The sequence below is a fragment of the Numida meleagris genome, chromosome 14 (genome assembly GCF_002078875.1).
Source record: "Numida meleagris isolate 19003 breed g44 Domestic line chromosome 14, NumMel1.0, whole genome shotgun sequence".
NCBI lineage: Eukaryota > Metazoa > Chordata > Aves > Galliformes > Numididae > Numida > Numida meleagris.
Window position 1 is genome coordinate 3486415 of NC_034422.1, and position 18892 is coordinate 3505306.

Consider the following 18892-nt stretch of genomic DNA (forward strand, 5'->3'; position numbering starts at 1 on the left):
GTTCGCTGGCAAAAGCAAACTCACAGCAGCTAAGATTTGTGTTCTCCCAGCTATTACCCAGAGATAGTTGCAGCTGAAACCTGATTCTGAAATGTTTTATCACGAAACACTTCCCAGTGTTTGACTGTTAAATTAACAGAACAGGATGCCTGAAATATTAATGAATGAATAATCTCTATGATGTTTTACTTTGGTTCCTGTCCAACGTAGAGCTATCTGTCATAGGTTGATAATGTCTTTTAATTAAGGATGTACTTGTTGTACTATTTGTCTAATGTATGGTAAATGCCTTAAAAGGTTAGTAGATCTATATTTTTCTTCAGTGCAGATAAAAGACGTTGAGTCCAGTTGTCTTTACACCAGCATGCTGCTGGTTGAAAAGGTTCCAGTTCTGCCTTGCATCCAACGCACCTGTCAGTGCGCTTCTGACCTGCAGGTCTTGACTTGGAGGCACTCACTGGTTGTCAGGAAGCAGAATTTCAAAGTCATTTCTGTGAATGCCACATGCATTCAGTTCAAAGATACATACCAAAAAGTCACTTACTGTCACATGCAGCCATTTTTCATTAACGGTGTCGCTCTGGGCACCTTTTCCCCCACATTTGTCTATTAACATTTGTGTTCAGAGTAAGTAGCAGTTATGCAGCCTGGAGGGATAAAAATTGGTCCTGAGCAAGGTGCAATTACAAACTATCTCTTAAATATAGCATAGTTAATGGCTGAAAGGCCCAAGATCAGTTCATGTTGAATGTACACTTTTTACATTGTGACTGCAGTAAGGATACTTTTTCATCTTGAAAAAATAAATACCTGCTTTGAGATCTGTAGTTTTCAACTCACAGCTATTCTCAGTTGATCTACAAATTCCAGTCTAAGGCTCAGTGATGACCAATCTTGCATGTCTTAGGTCCTCCAGCTCCACCTCAAGATGTTACTGTCCGGGCCGGGTCCACCCAAGCAACCATACAGGTGTCCTGGAAGCCACCAGCCCTGACAGCAACAGGGACCTCCCACGGTGCCAATGTCACAGGCTATGGTGTTTATGCGAAGGGTCAACGGGTGAGTTCCAGTGTTACAGGTACCATCTACGTTAGGTGAATTTCTGCTGACAGGCAAAGGCAGCAATAAATGTGTGATGGCACTTCAACGTGTGCTAGGCTTTCTTGCTTGTTAGCAGTACCTGTTCTTTTGTTTGTGCTACTTGATCATTAGCTCCCTTTCTATACACGTTTCAGCTTTTGGACAAATGGGTTGGAAAGAATAAAGACAACTGGTGCTAATTGTTGAGGAGCCCTAACTTTCACTTCGTGTTAGAACTTTGAAGGCTCTTCTTCAGTGTGGTTGAGGGGAGGGTAAGGTATCTTCATGCTAGTAAGTTGCTTTTTTGTGTACACAGGTGGCAGAGGTGATCTTTCCAACAGCAGAGAACACACTGGTGGAGCTAATGAGACTAAGAAATCTCGAAGCGAAGGAAGTTACTGTTCGAACACTCTCTGCACAAGGGGAATCAGTGGACTCTTCTGTTGCTGCCATTCCGTCTGACCTACTGGTGCCTCCATCCCCTCACCCCAGAACTGCTCCCAAATCTAAGCCATTAGCAAGTGCCGGAGCCCCAGAAACCAAAGAAGAACATTTAGGTCCACATTTAAAAATAGATGAGTCATGGGAGCAGACTCGTTCAGCATCCCCTGTTCATGGGCACACACTGGAGCCACCTGTCCCTAACTTTCACAGCTCACTTCAGGGGAGAAGATCTCCATCACCTAACCGAATACTCCCTCAACCTCAAGGCACACCTGTCCCAAATACTGTTGCAAAAGCCATGGCAAGAGAAGCTGCACAACGAGTTGCAGAGAGCAATAGGGTAAAGACAAACTTTTTCTTGCAGCTTTTAGGGCTTGCTTTATTCATTGTAGCACTTTCCATCAAAGATACTTTTTTTGTTGTATATGCCCTACTAAGCATCTAATAAATTCCCAGACCTGAATATTAGTGTTTTGAAAAGAAGCTGTATGCTAAAATTCTGTTGTATCTTTGACAAGTGTGCCTTTAGCCATACAGAGCATTGATCAACCTTTCACCAACAGTAGAAGTTCCATAACTACGCTAGAAATGTTTCCAGAAAATGCAGAGCCTTGCTTCTGGGAGGGGTTGAGGGAGAATGGGGAGGAAGGCTCTCCTAAAAGGTTACAGTCAGGAAAACTGACATTGCTTTAAACCATGAGTATGTTAAAATGTTGTGCTCTTGAGTTCTTATGTTTTATTTTAGCCATTTCTTCATTGGTTGCAAGATCAAGTTGTCTTTACAATTCTCCATTTTTTGTTGATTTGATAGATGGAGAGGAGGAGTGTTTTTAGCGAAAGGAGCAATGCAGCACAGTACGCTAACTCGGATGATGAGGAAGATGGCTATGATTCTCCTAATGTCAAAAGGAGGGGGGCTTCAGTTGATGATTTCTTGAAAGGGTCAGAACTTGGAAAGCAAGTAAGTAGCCTGCTCTTTTTATTGTGTCAGTTATGTAACACGTAACAAGTTATTTTGTGAAGCTCAGCAGAGTCTTCAGGGCGTTAGATATGGCCACTAATGGAGATCCTTCATGTTTGCTGTATTATGTTTTGGAGGAGGAAATATGGTTTTTAGACTCCCCAGTTAAAAATGTCCCATGAGCAAGGGTAGCACGGATCACAGTTCTGAAACAATTCAATTATTGAATGTGAAGTTTGTAGTTCCTTTTCCATACAGATTGATCTTAAGCAGAATTGTACAATTACTGCTTATCTAATATGTCCTAGTTGCATTTCATAATTTAATTAATCTAGTGCTAGATTCTAGATTTCTTTGAATAATTGGATAGCTGTTTAGCAAGACTCTACTGTCGTTAGAGCCACACTAGATAAACTGTGAAGACAGCTGGCTAGGTCTGATAGCCCAAGCAATCACAGATGTATTGCAGTAGTATTGACATTTGATAATCTACAAGGTACTGTGCACATGGGAAAGTTTTGTGCTACTTTGCCAGCGGAAGCCCCGAAGCTGTTTGGATATAGCCAAGAACAAGAGTGCAGGAGTGGTTTTCACTGAAAAACAGAACCAAGATTTTGCTGGAATGGAACTGATGAAATTATAGCATTAAAAAAAATGATGAAATAATAGTACAGGAACCAGCAAGCATAGATGTGGTAACTGAAGCATCAGAATGTAGTCTGATCTTTTAATTTCAAAAGGAATCTAAAAATGTTGATGGGCTTTGCATCCAGAATTACTGTTGAAGGCTACACTCTGCAAACATTTTAGGTCCAGTGTTATCTTCAAAGGATTAGGAGAAATTGTCTCTTGTATTAGGAGGGCAAATCCATCTTCACACTGGAGAGATTTCTTATTGTAGAGATTTTTTTCTCATTGGTGGGTTTGATTGATGCTATATAGCTATATATATATTTATATAGTTGTATAGTATGTTATATAGCTATGGAAATTGATCATTGCTATCATTACTGTTGCCTGGGGAAGGAATGTATTCATTTCTGGTACTCATTATTTATTAGATTATTGAGATATTTTACTGCAGATATTCAGCCCCATTTTAAAATTTATCCTTGGAAATACATTGAGTTTTGTTTATGATCTGATTTATTGGATGTAACATTCTGGCTAAGCAGGATTTAAACCAAGGCCACGCCTGTGTAACAATAGCAATTTAGTAAGATAGTTTTTTTTCCTCTTTATCTTCCATTTAATTGGAACTTGAAATATTTGAATTAGTTTTAAAAGACCATTAAGACTGTAGCCAGTCTATTCCTATGATGTTTAACAGAATGAAAGCTTCAAATTCCATCAGTTAGTTATATCATGCAATGATGGTAACATTCTGCAATAATTAAGTGCTGACCACTTTTAAATTATTATGTGATGTAACGAACAGCTGTGAAGAACAGATGATATGTGAATTATCCTAGGGCTTTTACAGTTTGGTTAGCAAGTCTACTGATGCATGAAGGTCCTCTTTATGGGAATTTGATCAAGACTAAAGCTAGATTTAATGCTCTGATTGCATCTTTTTGGATCACCTATGGGTTTGAGACTGGATTTCTTGAATTAAATGGGAACGTAAATGAACAACGAGTTTTATTCCCTAAAACAGAAGAGCAAGCTGCACGATGTCATTTATATGTAGTATTACTGTGATGTTCAAACCAAGGAAATACTTTTGGTCCTCATTGGTGGTGGACAAGGAATTCTAACTTCAGTCATTAAAGGTTTTTCTTTCTCACCCTGCTGATTAGCCTCACTATTGCCACGGCGAAGACTACCATACGGAGAGCAGCAGAGGTTCTGATTTGTCTGATATTATGGAGGAAGATGAGGAAGAGCTGTACTCCGAAATGCAGCTGGAGGATGGAGGAAGACGACGAGTCAGTTTGACTTCACACAATGCACTTAAGGTAAGTGTGACTGCAGAGAAACCTTAAGGGTACCTCCATGTTTTTATTCTTCCTTCAAAGCATTTCTTCAGTCAGTTATGGATTTTGCAGATGATTGAAATTAACACTGCTGTGTAGACCTATAATTTGTTCTTTTTTCTTTTTTTTCCCCTCTCCATTGTTGGTATCTTTTAGCTAGTTGACTGTTTTCCTATATGTGTAATTGTGGAAGTTGCAATTTTTGCTCTGTATCTAGGATCTTTTCCCATGTTTATATGACAATATGTTGCAAGTACTGCTCAGATAATGAGTTGATTATATAAACATGCATACATATAGGGAAAAAAAAAAAACGCCCAGAACAATTTAGGTTTTTCATGTCTGATGAATATTTTCCTATTTTCAGTGCCAGTGCCATCTCTTCCTCTGACTTGAAAGCACACTTGTAAGAAGGAGATTTGGGGTAATTAAGGAATTGCCAGACAACAGGAAATAACTATCAGAAATTCTGCTTTAACAATATCTAAGAATATTCATCATGAAAGACAACAGTTAAAGTATATGCAGAACGTTAAGCTTATCAAATACAGAGTATATATTTCCCATAGTATGTTTGTATGTGTGAACTGTGTTTGTTTTTATGTGTTTATCAATTACACTGAATTGTTTTCTTAGCAAGCTGGATAACCTGAATGATAGGGAAAACCACAGGCAGATTTTTCTTGTAGTATTCTGTTATTTAACTAAAAAGCAATGCTATTTTCTCACGTATAAATGAATTCTGACCATTGTAACAGCTTTCGTGTACTGTAAGTTCAGCCCTTTTATTCTGACACTATCTGGAATGAGAGGAGTACTTTTTCAAAAGCAAAACTGATCAGTGTTTCAATTTTTCTGCTATCATAAAGGTTGTAACTGAAATCCTTCTGCATGCTGCTTCTGACCCTTTCCTCTAGAGAAAAAGTAAATTATCCTTATACTGTTCTTGTTTTTCATGCATCAGAAATTATACCTATTCCTTAGTTTTACAATAGTATTGCCAATTTTGATATCTAACTATAAAGATCCAGACCCGTAATTGGTGTAGTAAATCTTTTTAGACATGTTAAATTCTGCTGGCACACCTCTGTTTATGTAGTAGTGCATGTGGAAGGTATGGAACTTAATCTGCAGAAGTGGAATTTGGTGTGTGAGTACTTCCTGGGGAAGGACTCATGAATGTTGGAGTCTCATGTGGAGAACATTGCCCACCGTATTGTTAGGTTTTTGGATATGTAATTGAGGTCAGGTTCTGATCCCAAAGTGCTCAGTAATTTCCCCCTCTTTCACTAGATCTGATTTTGCTTTTCAACAGCAGTAGTTAGTTAACAACAACAAAAAAGCATACTTACTGGGTTTTCCATAGTGTAAACAGATTTGTGTTCCTCTTGCATCTGAAAGTATGCCATTGTCAACGGTTTACGGGCGTTAGGCCCGATTCCGTGACGAAGTGCCATCCATGCACTTTCAGCTGTAATTATTTTCTCCTAAGATAATAGATACTCTCAAGTAAGAAGAAAATGTTTTGCATGCATATATATACTTGCTTTACTGGGAGATTATTTCCTCCAATAGTCCCTTTAATCAAAGACAGGCATCAGTGATAAAGGGAAGACTGAGCTAACTTAGCAGATCTGAGTATTCTAAAATGAGGAGTACTTGAACTCAGATAACACTATTCCTGCTCATGTTTATTGACTTTTTCCCACTTCTATGGCAGTTTGTCATAAAAGTTTCACAGGAGTGATGCACATTTATAAGTTAAGGCAGGTCAGACATAAATAGTCTCTTCTTGGAGTCCAGCAAAGATAGCGCATACGTTTCTTCAGTCAACATGTGTTTTTTTGTAATTACAACACAAAAATGTCAAAAGCATTATTGTGTTCAGAATGCTTATTTTATTCGGGATGGGATAGTTTCTACCCACTTCTGGTACAAACAGAAACTTTTACTTAATTCTACTAATAGGTTGATTTTCAAATATTGGCTTTGTCAAGCACGTACAAGATTATGATGGGAGATTTGAGGACAGCGCAGACCAAGGGGCATCAGAGAGCAGCCAGCTTCTCCAGCTTCTTTCTCTGGAAGCCAAGCTTTTAAAATGATGCATTTTTTACAATTTTCCAGAGGAATCTAGAGCTTCTTTAATGACGTTTGCAGAATTTCTCTCTGGTAGGAGATTTAGGGATATTTGATACTCATATAGGATACTATAATAGATGCAAAGCAAGAAAGCTTGTTAGAACAGAATTTTCATTCTCAGATATGGGTTCTGGTTACAAAGAAAAATTAAATTCCAATTTGTCATGGGGTAAGGATCATACTCAGCGCTAGTGCCATGTTTTAATACCATTCTCATTCACCATGCTGGAGTCTGTATGCAGCTTCTATTGCTTTGTTTTAAACGCATGGGTTTGTTCTTGTTAGAGTGTCACTCAGTTGTTTGTACTGACCTCTCACGTTGTATCTGACACACAGAAACTTCTTAATCATGTCTTTATTTTTCACAGATTCTCATTCAAAGCATGACATCCTTTTCACTTAATAAGCTGCATGTCTTATGTTTGCCATTGCTCTAAAACTAATTCTGTCTTTATTTTTCTTTTCTTCCCCCTTTTCCCTCCCATTTTATTTTTGTCACACACTATTTGTTCCCTCTCTGGTTTTTAACATTACATAATCTTAAGGAGTGCAATAAGAATAAGACCACTGACGCCACATTTTTGGAACATCCTGACTTTTCACAGCAGATACATCACAGTAAAAAGCTTTTCAGTATTCCAGAAGTAGCTGAAGAGGATGGTGAATACTCTGAAGTGCTGTACAAGCAAGGTTTAGGTATGCCCTATAAAAAGAAATCCACAATAGCTAGAGACTCTAGAGCACCTAGGCCCTACAATCAAGATCAGCAGCACAACTTCTGGTACCCAGCCAAGCACAGAATTTCAGGCATGGAGGATTTTGCTGCAGATGACAAAGGATGCAAATATAGCCGGTCCTTATCAAGAAGCCCAGACAGTGGACTGGACTGTGGAAGCGAAGAAGAAGACTCTCGTTTTACTTTCAGATATACTTGCGATTCAGTTTCTGCCAATGTTGCATCTAGCTGTTGTGCAGACACTGCTGATTGTTCCTGCAGGAAAAGCATGAGGCCATTGCTTGCTCGCAGGAAAACTTTAACAAGACAAACCAGCATTGAAGAAGATTTTGGTGACTTGGGACCTTCCTTTGTAGAGCCCAGAAGTGAACAGGTCAAGTCCAGTTACGAGAAAAAGTATGAGACTCAGAAATGTAATAGAACAGATAATTTGTCAAATGAAGATGTTCAGGGAGGCTGGAAGACCGACTTAAAAATGGCTGACTCTAGGGCAGCTGGTCCACTTGCAAAGTCATCCCACAGAGATGCAGAAGACTCTCTGGTGTGTGAAATAAATCTTCCTTCTAACATCTGCTTGCCAAATCAGTTTTCTTTCTCTTGTTATTTTTTTCTTTTTTCTGAATTAATTTTTAGAGTCCATCCTTTGGACCTATCTGCTGCATTTTCCCATTTTTTTCCTCCCCATTCATTTTTGTTTATGATTCTGCATTTTGCTTTACGGTCACCTTTTATGTCATGCTGAAATCAGTTTAATTTGCTTTACAATGATTTTCCCACAGAACAAATTACAATAATGGCTGCTTTTATTAAAGGACAACTGAATCTAAATTTTAATTAAGGGTTAGCTGAACTACAATTTTTCCCAAAGACTGTTCTATTTTATTTTGCCCATCTAAATGTTGCTTTAAAAAAAAAAAAAAAAAACCACTGCATTTTAACTGGAAAAGATTTCATCAGTAATTATTATTTTAAATATCTCAAGGAATCCATTTCATCATGTTCTTTTTGTTCATCTCACTCACTGAATTTTTAGGATATGCTCTTTATCATGAATCATCTGTGGACAGTCAAGACTCTCCCCAGTGTAACAGTGACCCACATTTGTTGAGTCACAGGTTTCATCATATTTCCATTTCCTCCCTTCTCTCTGCACTGTCACTACTTCGACTTCCTTTTTAGATCATCTCTTCTTGCCTTTGAAGTTGCAGTCTGCATCTCTGCATGAGAATGCAGGCAAACAGCTTCTTCGAAAGAGAGAGGACAGGGCTGTTCCACATCTTTCAAGGATGCCTCTGTGTGATCCTGCCTAATTGCATTTCTGTCCATTAGTCTATAGAAGAATCTCCGTGCCTTTATAGATGTATCTGTACGCTTCCCAGCTCCCAAAGGTTGAAACAAGTTCTTTGCCCTCCTAGTCTACAGCAGTCCAGAGTGGAAATCTCAGATCAAGTGTGTTTCATATAAGAGTAGAAATCAGCTGCCTGCTCTTCTAGCCCAGCAGTTTATTCTGAAATGATCCTTAAAAATTTCTCCCATTAAAATTGATCCTCGAGCTGTATTAATCTCAATGGCTGCATGATGAACTCTGGAGAGCATTAAAACAGTACCATTTCATTATTAAAGTAGCAATGTTTTCTGCAAGGGTAATGAACAGAGAGAGACAGCTGTGATGTGAGATGAAGTGTGTTTACATTCCCTTCTACATGTTTCAGTAACATCTAAAAGGCTTTAACAATCAAAAGCCATTATAGAAAAGCAGCGTGCTCAAAGACAGAAGAATATACGCTTGTTCACATGCTGCAAACTGGACAAAGCTGTATAGCTGAGAACAAAAAATGCTTGCCTTTTCAGTGCAGTCTAATATCATCAGCTCTCTTGACTGGTTGCACGACTCTTCAGGAGATGATAATGCCATTTTAGCAGCAACAACAAAGGCAAAAGAATGTTTCCAAAATTATTCTTTTCTTTTCTTTTTGTTCTGATGCGTGACTGCTGGTTGCAAAACTCTGCCATAAATCAGGGAACCATTTTTTCTTTTGCAGGTTTGCCAGGCAACAGTATTTACTTTTCAGCTAACCTTTCAGTTAAAAACTAAGTTTAGTTGCCTTTAGAGCTTTTGCTTCCAAATGTGATTGACCTGATTAATGTCCAACCATAGAACCATAATGTTATCATGCATGTAATTTACAAACCTGTTTTTTCTTTTGTTGTTTTTTTTTTTTTAGCTTTTAGGTAATCCATCATCTGCAGGACGGCCTGAAAGGGTGGAGCATGCAGGGCGAAGGTCCTCTCATGGCAGTGCAGTGCCACAAAGGTCTCGACCAATGTTGGTCCCTTCCATTGGTTAGTTGGACAGATTGGTGCATTTCTGTTCTTTGCAGCCTCAGAGTTGGGGAGGCGATCCTTACAGAGGACACTTGTCTTGAGCTGTGGGGTGAGATGGAACTAAAAGCTTCTCCATCTAAATATGAGCTAAATATAAGCGTACCGGGGTCTCACGGGGGCTGAATCGCTAGGCATTGACATCACTGGGATTATTTTCATTGAATTTAATGGGTGTTGCTTAGGTTAGATACTGTTAAATCTTACCTAAAAAGAAATGATAATGCAGGCAGGAATACCATCAATAAAATAAATGTACTCATTTGGCGATCCATTCAGCCATCCATCTTCCCATTCATCAACCATCATTTTGCATTTACTTTCCATTTTCTTGACTACTTTTTGGAATTCAGCAGGATAAAATCAAAGCTCTTAAATGTAACAAGTTAGTAGAACTTGCTTATGTTTACTATATTTTGTCTCTGTTCTGGCTTATTTATGACTTAAAATTTATTCCGGTGTATGCCAGGAAATCCAAAAAGTAGTGCAGAAAAGATAATGGAATCAAGATAATATGGACAAATACATATTCGTAAAACTTGCACTCTATGCTGACAAATAAGGAACATTCAGACTAAAAAATTAGGAAACACATGCAAAACAAATGCAACAAGTGTTCTGTGAGGTATTAGCAGAACTCCATGAAGATGTAAAATCAGTCTCGTTCTTGTCCCTAACCTGTACTTTAATTTTTGAATACTGTTCACATCAGCAGCAGGAGCAGAAAGCAGTGTTAGGCAATTCTCATCTGACATTTGTGTGGATGAGAGACATCACAAATGGGGATTGTCAGGAGGAAAGAGACTGATCATAAAGGAGTGCTTTTAAAAAAAAAAAAATTAATAATTTTTCCTTTTTACGAGCTTACACTAAAATGCCAGTACTGTCAAAAAAAAGCAAAGTCCCCTTAGTGGGCACAATTATTTCAATTATTTTGATACTTGGTGAGCAGGAATTACTATTAATGAAACTGTTGATCACAACACACACAGCTGTAATGCATGAAACTGTCTTAATATCTGCAATGTAGCATGGTTTTTCAGAGGCCTGATTCTCTTCCCACATCCTGCTGTAAACCAGGATAATACAGATATTAATGGAACTACACTGATATAAAAATGGTTTGGAGGAGAATCATCTCCAGGGAGGCTCCTGTGCTTCTATTGACAGGCTGTTGTTAGCTGAACCAAACAGCACTCAGCTGGTGGTGATAAGACTGCTAGATTCTCATGTCTTTTTTCTTCCTTGTCTGAAAGCAGCCTTTTTTTTTTTCCTCAGAGTAAAGATTCTGTTTACATTTGGACAACTTAAGCCAAGTTTTATATCTAAACTCATTCTTTTATGTTATCTGCTGAAACATATGTATTTTTTAATATATAAATAGCAAGAGAGTAGGTAGATTTGTTTGAATTAGTACTTTGGGTTTCCTTTTAATTTTGATTTTAATTAAAAAATAGGGAAGTAATGTAATTTGTCAGAGTTCACTTTCTGTCAACAAAGTGAGGACGCAAATTGCAGCACGTGATGACTGCTCTTTAGCAGTTCAGTAACAGTCAGGAATCGGATAAAGAAATTAATTCCTTATTATCAATCGAACAGACTATTAAACAGAAACTGAAGTCCTAGGTTTCTTCTCCTTCAGTGCAACTTAAAGAATGAAAGGCCTGATCTAGCTTAGATATCAAGAATCCTGATTGCTGACTAAAAAACTAGTAATTAAAATAGCTCCAAGATATTTCTCGCTTCTAGCATCATTCTGTAGTAAAACACTTTGAGAATAAACAAAGGAAATACAAACACTGGATAAAACTCTGCACAAAGCTTGCTTGCTTTGCTGCACAAAGCTTCTAGCTTGCTTGGTGACATTCTAGAAGATACGAAATGTACGAGTTAAGTGGATTTAACTCATTTATCAACAGTGAGTTAAAATTATGGCGTGCAACATCATACAATAGAGCATCACATAAACTTGAATGAACTGTTCAGAACTTCCACTGACAGAGAAATTTCCCCTGAATAAGGGCTGCAAACAGGGCATTGGAAGAATGAAATTATTATAGTTTTGTCATCATAATATGCCAAAGTTTAGACTGCTAAAGACATGAAACTATTATTGGCTTCAGTATACTGCTCAAAAACGCAGTTTCTAATTTTCTTGGCAGCAGCTAATTCCTTTACATGTGTGCCTGGAGTACTTCCTGAGTTATTCAGCATGGCTTACGATGGGAGGTTCTTAAAGCAGCTCTGGAAGGTTAAATGAGTGGGAAAGTCCTTCAATACTATAATGTTGTCAGGATACCAAAGATCATCTTTCTCCAAATTTCCCAAAATTTAAATTATTTGAGGTATTTTCTCCATTAAGCTATAAATACTTGGAATTAGTCATTGTTGAAGGTAGGATTTAAGTAAATTAATTAATTTTTGTTTTTAGGTTGATACTTTAGAAGGTGAAACACAGTTTACAGTGCTCTTGACCTTGCAGATGTGTCAGGTAGGATTATTTAAACCTCATAATAAAAGATGATTCCTATCCAAAGATCTAACCGATAATATTTACCCTGTTTGAATTTTAAAAAGCACAAAATTTAGATGCTTTTAAAAAGGAAGGAAATGCACAGTTCTGTGATTCCCCTGCTGAGGGAGGATTTCTAGAGGCTGAGACATCTGGCAAAGCTTCCACAGTGTTTAGCCTTCCTACTATATGCAAGTCAGAACAGAAGGTAGGCAAAGCCTGCCCACAGGAGCCTCCTCAAAGGCAACAATACAATATGTTTAATAGATCATTCCCTTTTTCTCCATAGAAATTACAATGGACAGTAACAGTGAAGGCGGTCGGTCTCGGTCAGGTAGTGAGGGAAATATTTCACCTGTAAAAGAAGAAGCTTATTATCGCAGCATTGGTGGACACAAGAAATGGCCTCAGCAGCGTACCATGGCCTCTGAATATAGATACGGTATGCCGAACATTATTCATCCTTTATGACAGACACATGTTAGAGCTGCGTGTTAACAAGTGCGGTTTCTGTATGACAACATTGCATGCAATGCAGAATGCCAGGGGAACTAGCTGTTATAATCCTGTCTGCTGTCAGGTAAGTTTCTCCAGCTCAGATGTAAGGGACAAACAACCCTTAGTTCTCTATCCTGAAACTGCTGTGCAGCCACCTCTCCATACTTGACTGAGTCCAAGCACACTGCGTTGCATGAACCTTTGTGAAGCTACGCTGCTACTAATGCCACTCAGTATTTACTGTATACACCTGAACAGCCGTTCATCACAATGAGCACGTTTCCATGTAGACTGGAGAGGGTCAAACAACTGTTATGTCACAACCCAGTGTTCGATAGTGGGAGTACTGATAGTATTTGTTGCTTCATCTACACAGAAATCATTACATGATCAGCAACTCAGTTTTCATAGTTCATAACACAGTGAATTGAAGTGTCTTAACCTATAAAAGCAGCCTAGGTCATATACAGAGGTAGGAAACCTTTCTTTCTTTTATTTCCTCATTTCTGGCGTGAAGAAAATGGACCCTGAAAATTTAAGCAAATAGTAATTTAATGTTGAGTTTCAAAGCCAACTTGCTGAGTGGCTTGCGGTCACCAACTTGTGTAAATCAGTGTATAGCTAATGAATTCAGTGCAACTGTGGGAAATTGCATCAGCTGGGAATCTGGCTGGCTGCATCCAAAGACTAAGATTTTACATACACAATTATGTGTGTGTATGTGTAGTATAAATCTCTTCAGAGAAATAAGATTTGTAGCTAATGAGCTAATCAAGAGACTATTTGCATTCTCATTCACTGAAGCAAACTTGACTATTTTGATTCAGATTATTACAGGTCAGTGCTTTTAACTGAGATACATTTGGCTATAATTTGTGTTTGCACCTAATTCCCATTAACTGCCCTCAGAGTAGGTTGCAAAAATCTGTATTTTTAATTTAAAACAAACAAAAAGTCCCACCCTTAACCCACCGGTTTTATGTTACCTGGTGGGCCCGAGTACAAACCACATAAAGACTGCAACCTGATTGTGAGAGGAGAACAGAGCAGAGGAATCCCACCCTTCGTGTCCCATTGCTTTCTGTCCCATACGTGCATTTCTCCCTGACTTCCCTTCCGTGCTTTGTGTCTGCGTAAAGCTTCTTGGCTGGAGTTTTTCCCTGCCCTTTTGCTGTATCGCATTTTTCCTTGCTCACATTATTTCTTGCAATCTGGACCCAAGAGTCAGTAGCTGTTCCCTTAAAGCTGTGACCCTCTGAAAATACTTTGTGGTAGTTTAAATGTGTCAAATGTTGAATGAAATCTGGAGTTGTGGCAAAAAGAGAAATTTTATTTGCAATATTACATATTGAATATTCAAACTATCAAAAAAAAAAACCCCATCCTTCGTAAGAGATTATTACAGTAAAAATTGTATTAATATGAAAATTATTTGGGAAAACATTGATATAGCTACTACATTTTCATTGTTGTTCATAATACCACTTTCTCTATTCTTGTGAAAGATCTTGTAAACTAAATAATAAGTATTGGTTTAACAAAGAGTAAAAGTACCTGGCTCCCATTTAAGTTAGTGGGACTTGCACGATAAGTTTTACAGAAGTGGGCTGTGATTTTAAGTGCTTTATTTTTGGGTCTTCGGCTTCATGTATCTTGAAAGAGCATGTTTGTTTCTGTTGTTTTGTTTTTGTCAAAGTGCTGCCACGTGCTCTTTCAGAGCAAAATTAAAAATGTTGGAAACCTGTCAATCAAAACACTCATTAGCTATTTTGGCCTAGTTTTCTAATTCCGTTTTACTGAAGTCCATCCTCAAGTGTGTTGTTGAGTCGTGGACTAAATGAATTCTTCAGGTAACCTGAAAAGCATGAAAGCTTTGAGAAACAAAAGGCTAGTTTTCACCTTTTATATCCTAATTGACTGGACACCTTGCAGTGGACTGACTGCAGTACAGTGCCAAGTATTGTGATATTCATGGATGATCTTTCCTACGGAGCCTGTAATTAAATGCAGCCATAGCTAGCTGCTATGCTAAGTTCCTGGATTTTATTACATTTTGTAGTGTTTGGGTTGGTTTAAGGCACTGCTGACTATGTTAGCTACTGACTGCCTTCAAACAAAATAGTCGTGTAGTTCCAGCCCTGGCATAACTGAACACTACTGCAATGTGTATCTTCTTACGTGTCTGGAGAGAAGAGGTTATAACCATGTTTTAAACCTTGTACCTAAAACATGGTACGTCACCACAGCTTTCTTACATTTTGAAGAACAGAAGCAGCTGTGCTGGAAGACAGGTGGATCAAAAGCACGGTTATTTTTGCAGCAATGGTAAAACCTATCATTATGTCACTCTTAACATGCTTCACTAATTTGCAGCAAACTACAGTAAACCTAAAAAAAAAAAATTGCTTTCTTACTTGAGCTGTATTCACTCGTGTAAACGTTAGCGTGGTGTAGCAGCTCAGCACCCCACTCAGTGCAAGCAGATTGAATATACTATAAAAAAAGTTACGTCTTGCTAATTAAAAAAAAAACTTTGAACACAATAGGATGCGCATGGAGTTTTCACTGAAATGCCCAATACTTTTCAAATATTAACTGGAATAGTTGACAGATGAGGCCAACTTGTATTACTGAACTGTTGTTTTCTGAATTTACTTTCATAGATGGCTATGGTGGCCATGACCATCTTTCTCCAGATATTTATGAAGAATCAGAAACAGATCCTGGCACAGAAGATATTTCTACTCGAATATTTGTTGCGCTCTTTGACTACGATCCGCTGACAATGTCCCCGAATCCTGATGCTGCAGAGGAAGAGCTGCCATTTAAAGAAGGACAGATCATTAAGGTGAGATCTAAAAGCAAAGGACCCAGTGTTACAAACACAGTGTCCTTTGTTCCTATTGGAGAAAGCTACTTGTGTGACTAGAGTCCAAGATTATTCTTTTTTCTCCAGAGGTTCAGGCTGTAAATGTTGTTGGATTTGGAACCTAAAACCCCCTGCTAAGGGCTTCAAAATAATTAGGTAATGGGCAAAAATCTCAAAGTTGCCTTAGGTAGTTCTTGCCAGAGTTACATGCTGAACCAAAACTGTGACCGAAGCCGCCTGCGTCCATTGCTACCAACCCTACTGAGAAAACTGCTTCAGAAATTGTGTCCTCTTTACTGCAGAGGTTCTGCGAAAGTGCGCGGTGTTGTACCTCCATAAGTACCCACAGCTGCTGCATTTTTTTTTAACATTGAACACTACCTAGTATGTGCTTACATTAATTAAGGTTCAAAATTAGATATTTCTTTTCCAGAGTCATTCCCTTTGAAACTGGAAAAGTCACCTCCTTTTCTGACTAATCAGTGTAAGGTGCACAAGCTGACCCTCCAAGAGGGAGCAGAAGAAAGATCAGCTCTGTTTCAGGTGGCAGAGATAGTGTTATGCTCTATCCATGTCTTTATTCACGCCCTCTATCACAGCTTGCCTCATTATGGTTGTGCAGCTGCAAGGCAAATTTGCTCAGTTTGCTGTTCTGATTTTAAAAAGCTAGCAGATTTTTCAGTTGAGTAAGCAGATGTGAGCGTTTCCTCCTACAGCCTCATAGCTAATCTGGTGCAAAATGAGTGGAAATGAGGGAGGGAGAAGGCAGGGCTTCTGGTACTTTGAGGTTTAACTGAGAATTAAGTTTGATCTGAAATTGAACCTGAAAAAATATAGACTCATTTGTTACAGTACCTGCTTTAAAGATATAATTAATTGTAACTTAAACTATTTAAGTATTTTCTTCTTTCCGCTGTGTTGGATTGCATCCTGTCTGTATACAAAATAACAGAAGTTTAATGTTAAATACTTCAGTAGATATTTTGCTTACCCCCTTGCTGATAGAAATTTTTGCCAAAGATACAGAAATTGTTTAAGAGCTTACTTTCCTCTGCTGCAATATTCATTTGACTCTGGTATTTCAATTATTTCTTCACTAATGTGTATGTGTTTGCAACTGAAATGTCTGGAGAGATCCTACATAAGTTACTTATGCTGGCTGATGTTTAGTTTCTGTTTGGGTCCATGGTAATTATTATGTGATCATAGCCTCATGCTAATTTTGAAGCTTAATTTGTGTTTTCTAGGAAAACTGATGACTTTCAGTGTTGTCACTTATTTTTTGTGCTTTTTTATGCTAACAAAAAAAAAGTCCAATTTCTGCTTAAGAAACCAAAATCAAAATTCAAATTAACCTAATGGTTTCAGTATTTTAATTTAAATCACAGTAGTAAAAGCTGATACGATTTGACATCTGAACGGTAATCATCCGTGCCTTGGAAACCATTTTGCCTTTATAAAAAATCCTGAGTGCTAAAACTTTTATTGACCAACATTATTATTATTTAAATAACAGGTTTATGGGGACAAAGATGCTGATGGATTCTATCGTGGAGAAACGTGTACAAGAATTGGCCTTATCCCGTGTAACATGGTCTCTGAGATCCAAGCAGATGATGAGGAGATGATGGATCAGCTTCTAAAGCAAGGTTTTCTTCCTTTGAACACACCAGTAGAGAAAATAGGTAAGGCACAATAGATGTGCACCAATTCATCTACTTTTTGGGTGCTATTAACTTGGCTGGATCCGCTTTGCCGTTTGTTTTTATTATATGCAGATGCATCTAAATTTTACAGCAATTTCCTACATTATGGGATACATTCTGTGTCAGTAACTGGATGACTTTATTCAACAAATACTTAATCTTGGTCACACCTTTTGCTGCAAAGAAGGTTTTTTTTTATCTTCACTACTCCACTATTTTTTTTAAACTGTTTTTTCTTACCTGAAAGACACAGAACAAGATCCCTGTGCTTTGGAGTGTGCTGTGCTGAGGTGCTTTGTGGTACGCTCACTGTTGGAAAGCATAAAATGAATCACTTATTTGTTGTTATTTTTACTCTTCTACATTTTCCTGCTTTACCAGTAATTTAAAGGGATGGTGGCAAAGGGTTATGTGTAATACAGTCCTACATATTATGAGATTTTATGGATTTTGCAGCAACAAACCCCTTAAAAAGCAGAGTTTGGCCAAATGATTCTGTGTTATGAACCACTTGCATTACATCACTGTTACAGTGTTATACAGAGGTACACAATGCAAGTATCTTAACTAAGATTTTCTTCTAACTGTAAATTTCACACCACTATCTCAGTATGTTACAAAACTTCCCATGTAATTCAAAAAAGTATAAAGGGCTGGAACTGGCTCAGTCCTGTTTAAAAGTGAACTGTAAAAGTGGTTGCTAAAAAACAAAGAAGTCCTCCACAATTGTTTTCTTAAATAAAACCTGATTGTATCCAAAAGCATTAGTAAATATGAGACAAATTATTTTTGTTGCTTTTTAAGATATTGAGATTTTTTTTAAAGTCTTTGTTGTCCATGAAAAGGAAGGATGACTTAAGTTCTTAACTGCTATCGTTTCAAATCTATTTATTTATTGATGTACGCCACAGAAATAGAACAAATACTCCCATTCGTGCCCTTGTAAACCCCACTGCCCATCTGCTCCTTAGGTGCAGCACCTGCACATCCATTTCAGAAGCTTGGGACCGGCAGGTCCTGGGTCTTAACAGCTGTCCCTGAATAGGTTGGCTGTCCACAGCATTATTTTGCAAATGTAGTCGTTAACATGAGTCTACTTCATTTGAAGTCTGTTAGAATCAGACACCTAAGTGCTGTGGTTACATCTGTAAACACAACAGAAGGTCTGTTGGGATTAAGAAGTCTCTACATGTACTTCTAATTCTCTCATGAGGACATATTTGAATACAGAAAATATAATCCTAACAGCTACACTTGAAGCTTACTGCTTTAAGTCCTGCTCAGTGCTCTCAGTTCTTACTGAGGTCAGTACATTGTTGATACAGAACACCAGTGACAATGAAGCCACGAATATATTTAACATCCTGTAATTTTAATATTATGTCTGTCTAAGGGTCGTATTCTACAAATATAATTGTCTTTTTTCATTGCAATCAACCAGCAGTGTCTTCTGAAATAGCTGAGAAATTATCTTGGAAGGAGGAAGGCAATTTGAGATGGAATTTTTGCCCTGCCTGACATTTTTAAGCACTAAATTTTATTCTGAGACATTTCTGAGAGCTGTTAGCAACCTACCCCCAGCAGTT

General features: G+C 38.0%; 1 protein-coding gene across 11 annotated transcripts in view; it reads left to right on the forward strand.

Annotated features, from left to right (window-relative positions):
- RIMBP2 (RIMS binding protein 2) overlaps window positions 1-18892 on the forward strand; it is an 89569-nt gene that overhangs the window by 62146 nt on the left and 8531 nt on the right. For 3 of the 11 annotated variants that reach the window (XM_021412304.1, XM_021412302.1, XM_021412306.1), the window contains exons 11-19: window positions 908-1059; window positions 1397-1864; window positions 2336-2485; window positions 4285-4443; window positions 7149-7880; window positions 9565-9682; window positions 12523-12675; window positions 15395-15579; window positions 17117-17285. In XM_021412304.1, coding sequence (XP_021267979.1) covers window positions 908-1059; window positions 1397-1864; window positions 2336-2485; window positions 4285-4443; window positions 7149-7880; window positions 9565-9682; window positions 12523-12675; window positions 15395-15579; window positions 17117-17285 — 2286 coding nt within the window. Of the gene's footprint in view, window positions 1-907; window positions 1060-1396; window positions 1865-2335; window positions 2486-4284; window positions 4444-7148; window positions 7881-9564; window positions 9683-12152; window positions 12213-12522; window positions 12676-15394; window positions 15580-17116; window positions 17286-18892 lie in introns of those variants that run through there. The other 8 variants (XM_021412305.1, XM_021412303.1, XM_021412310.1 and 5 more) reach the window with 6 other exon arrangements.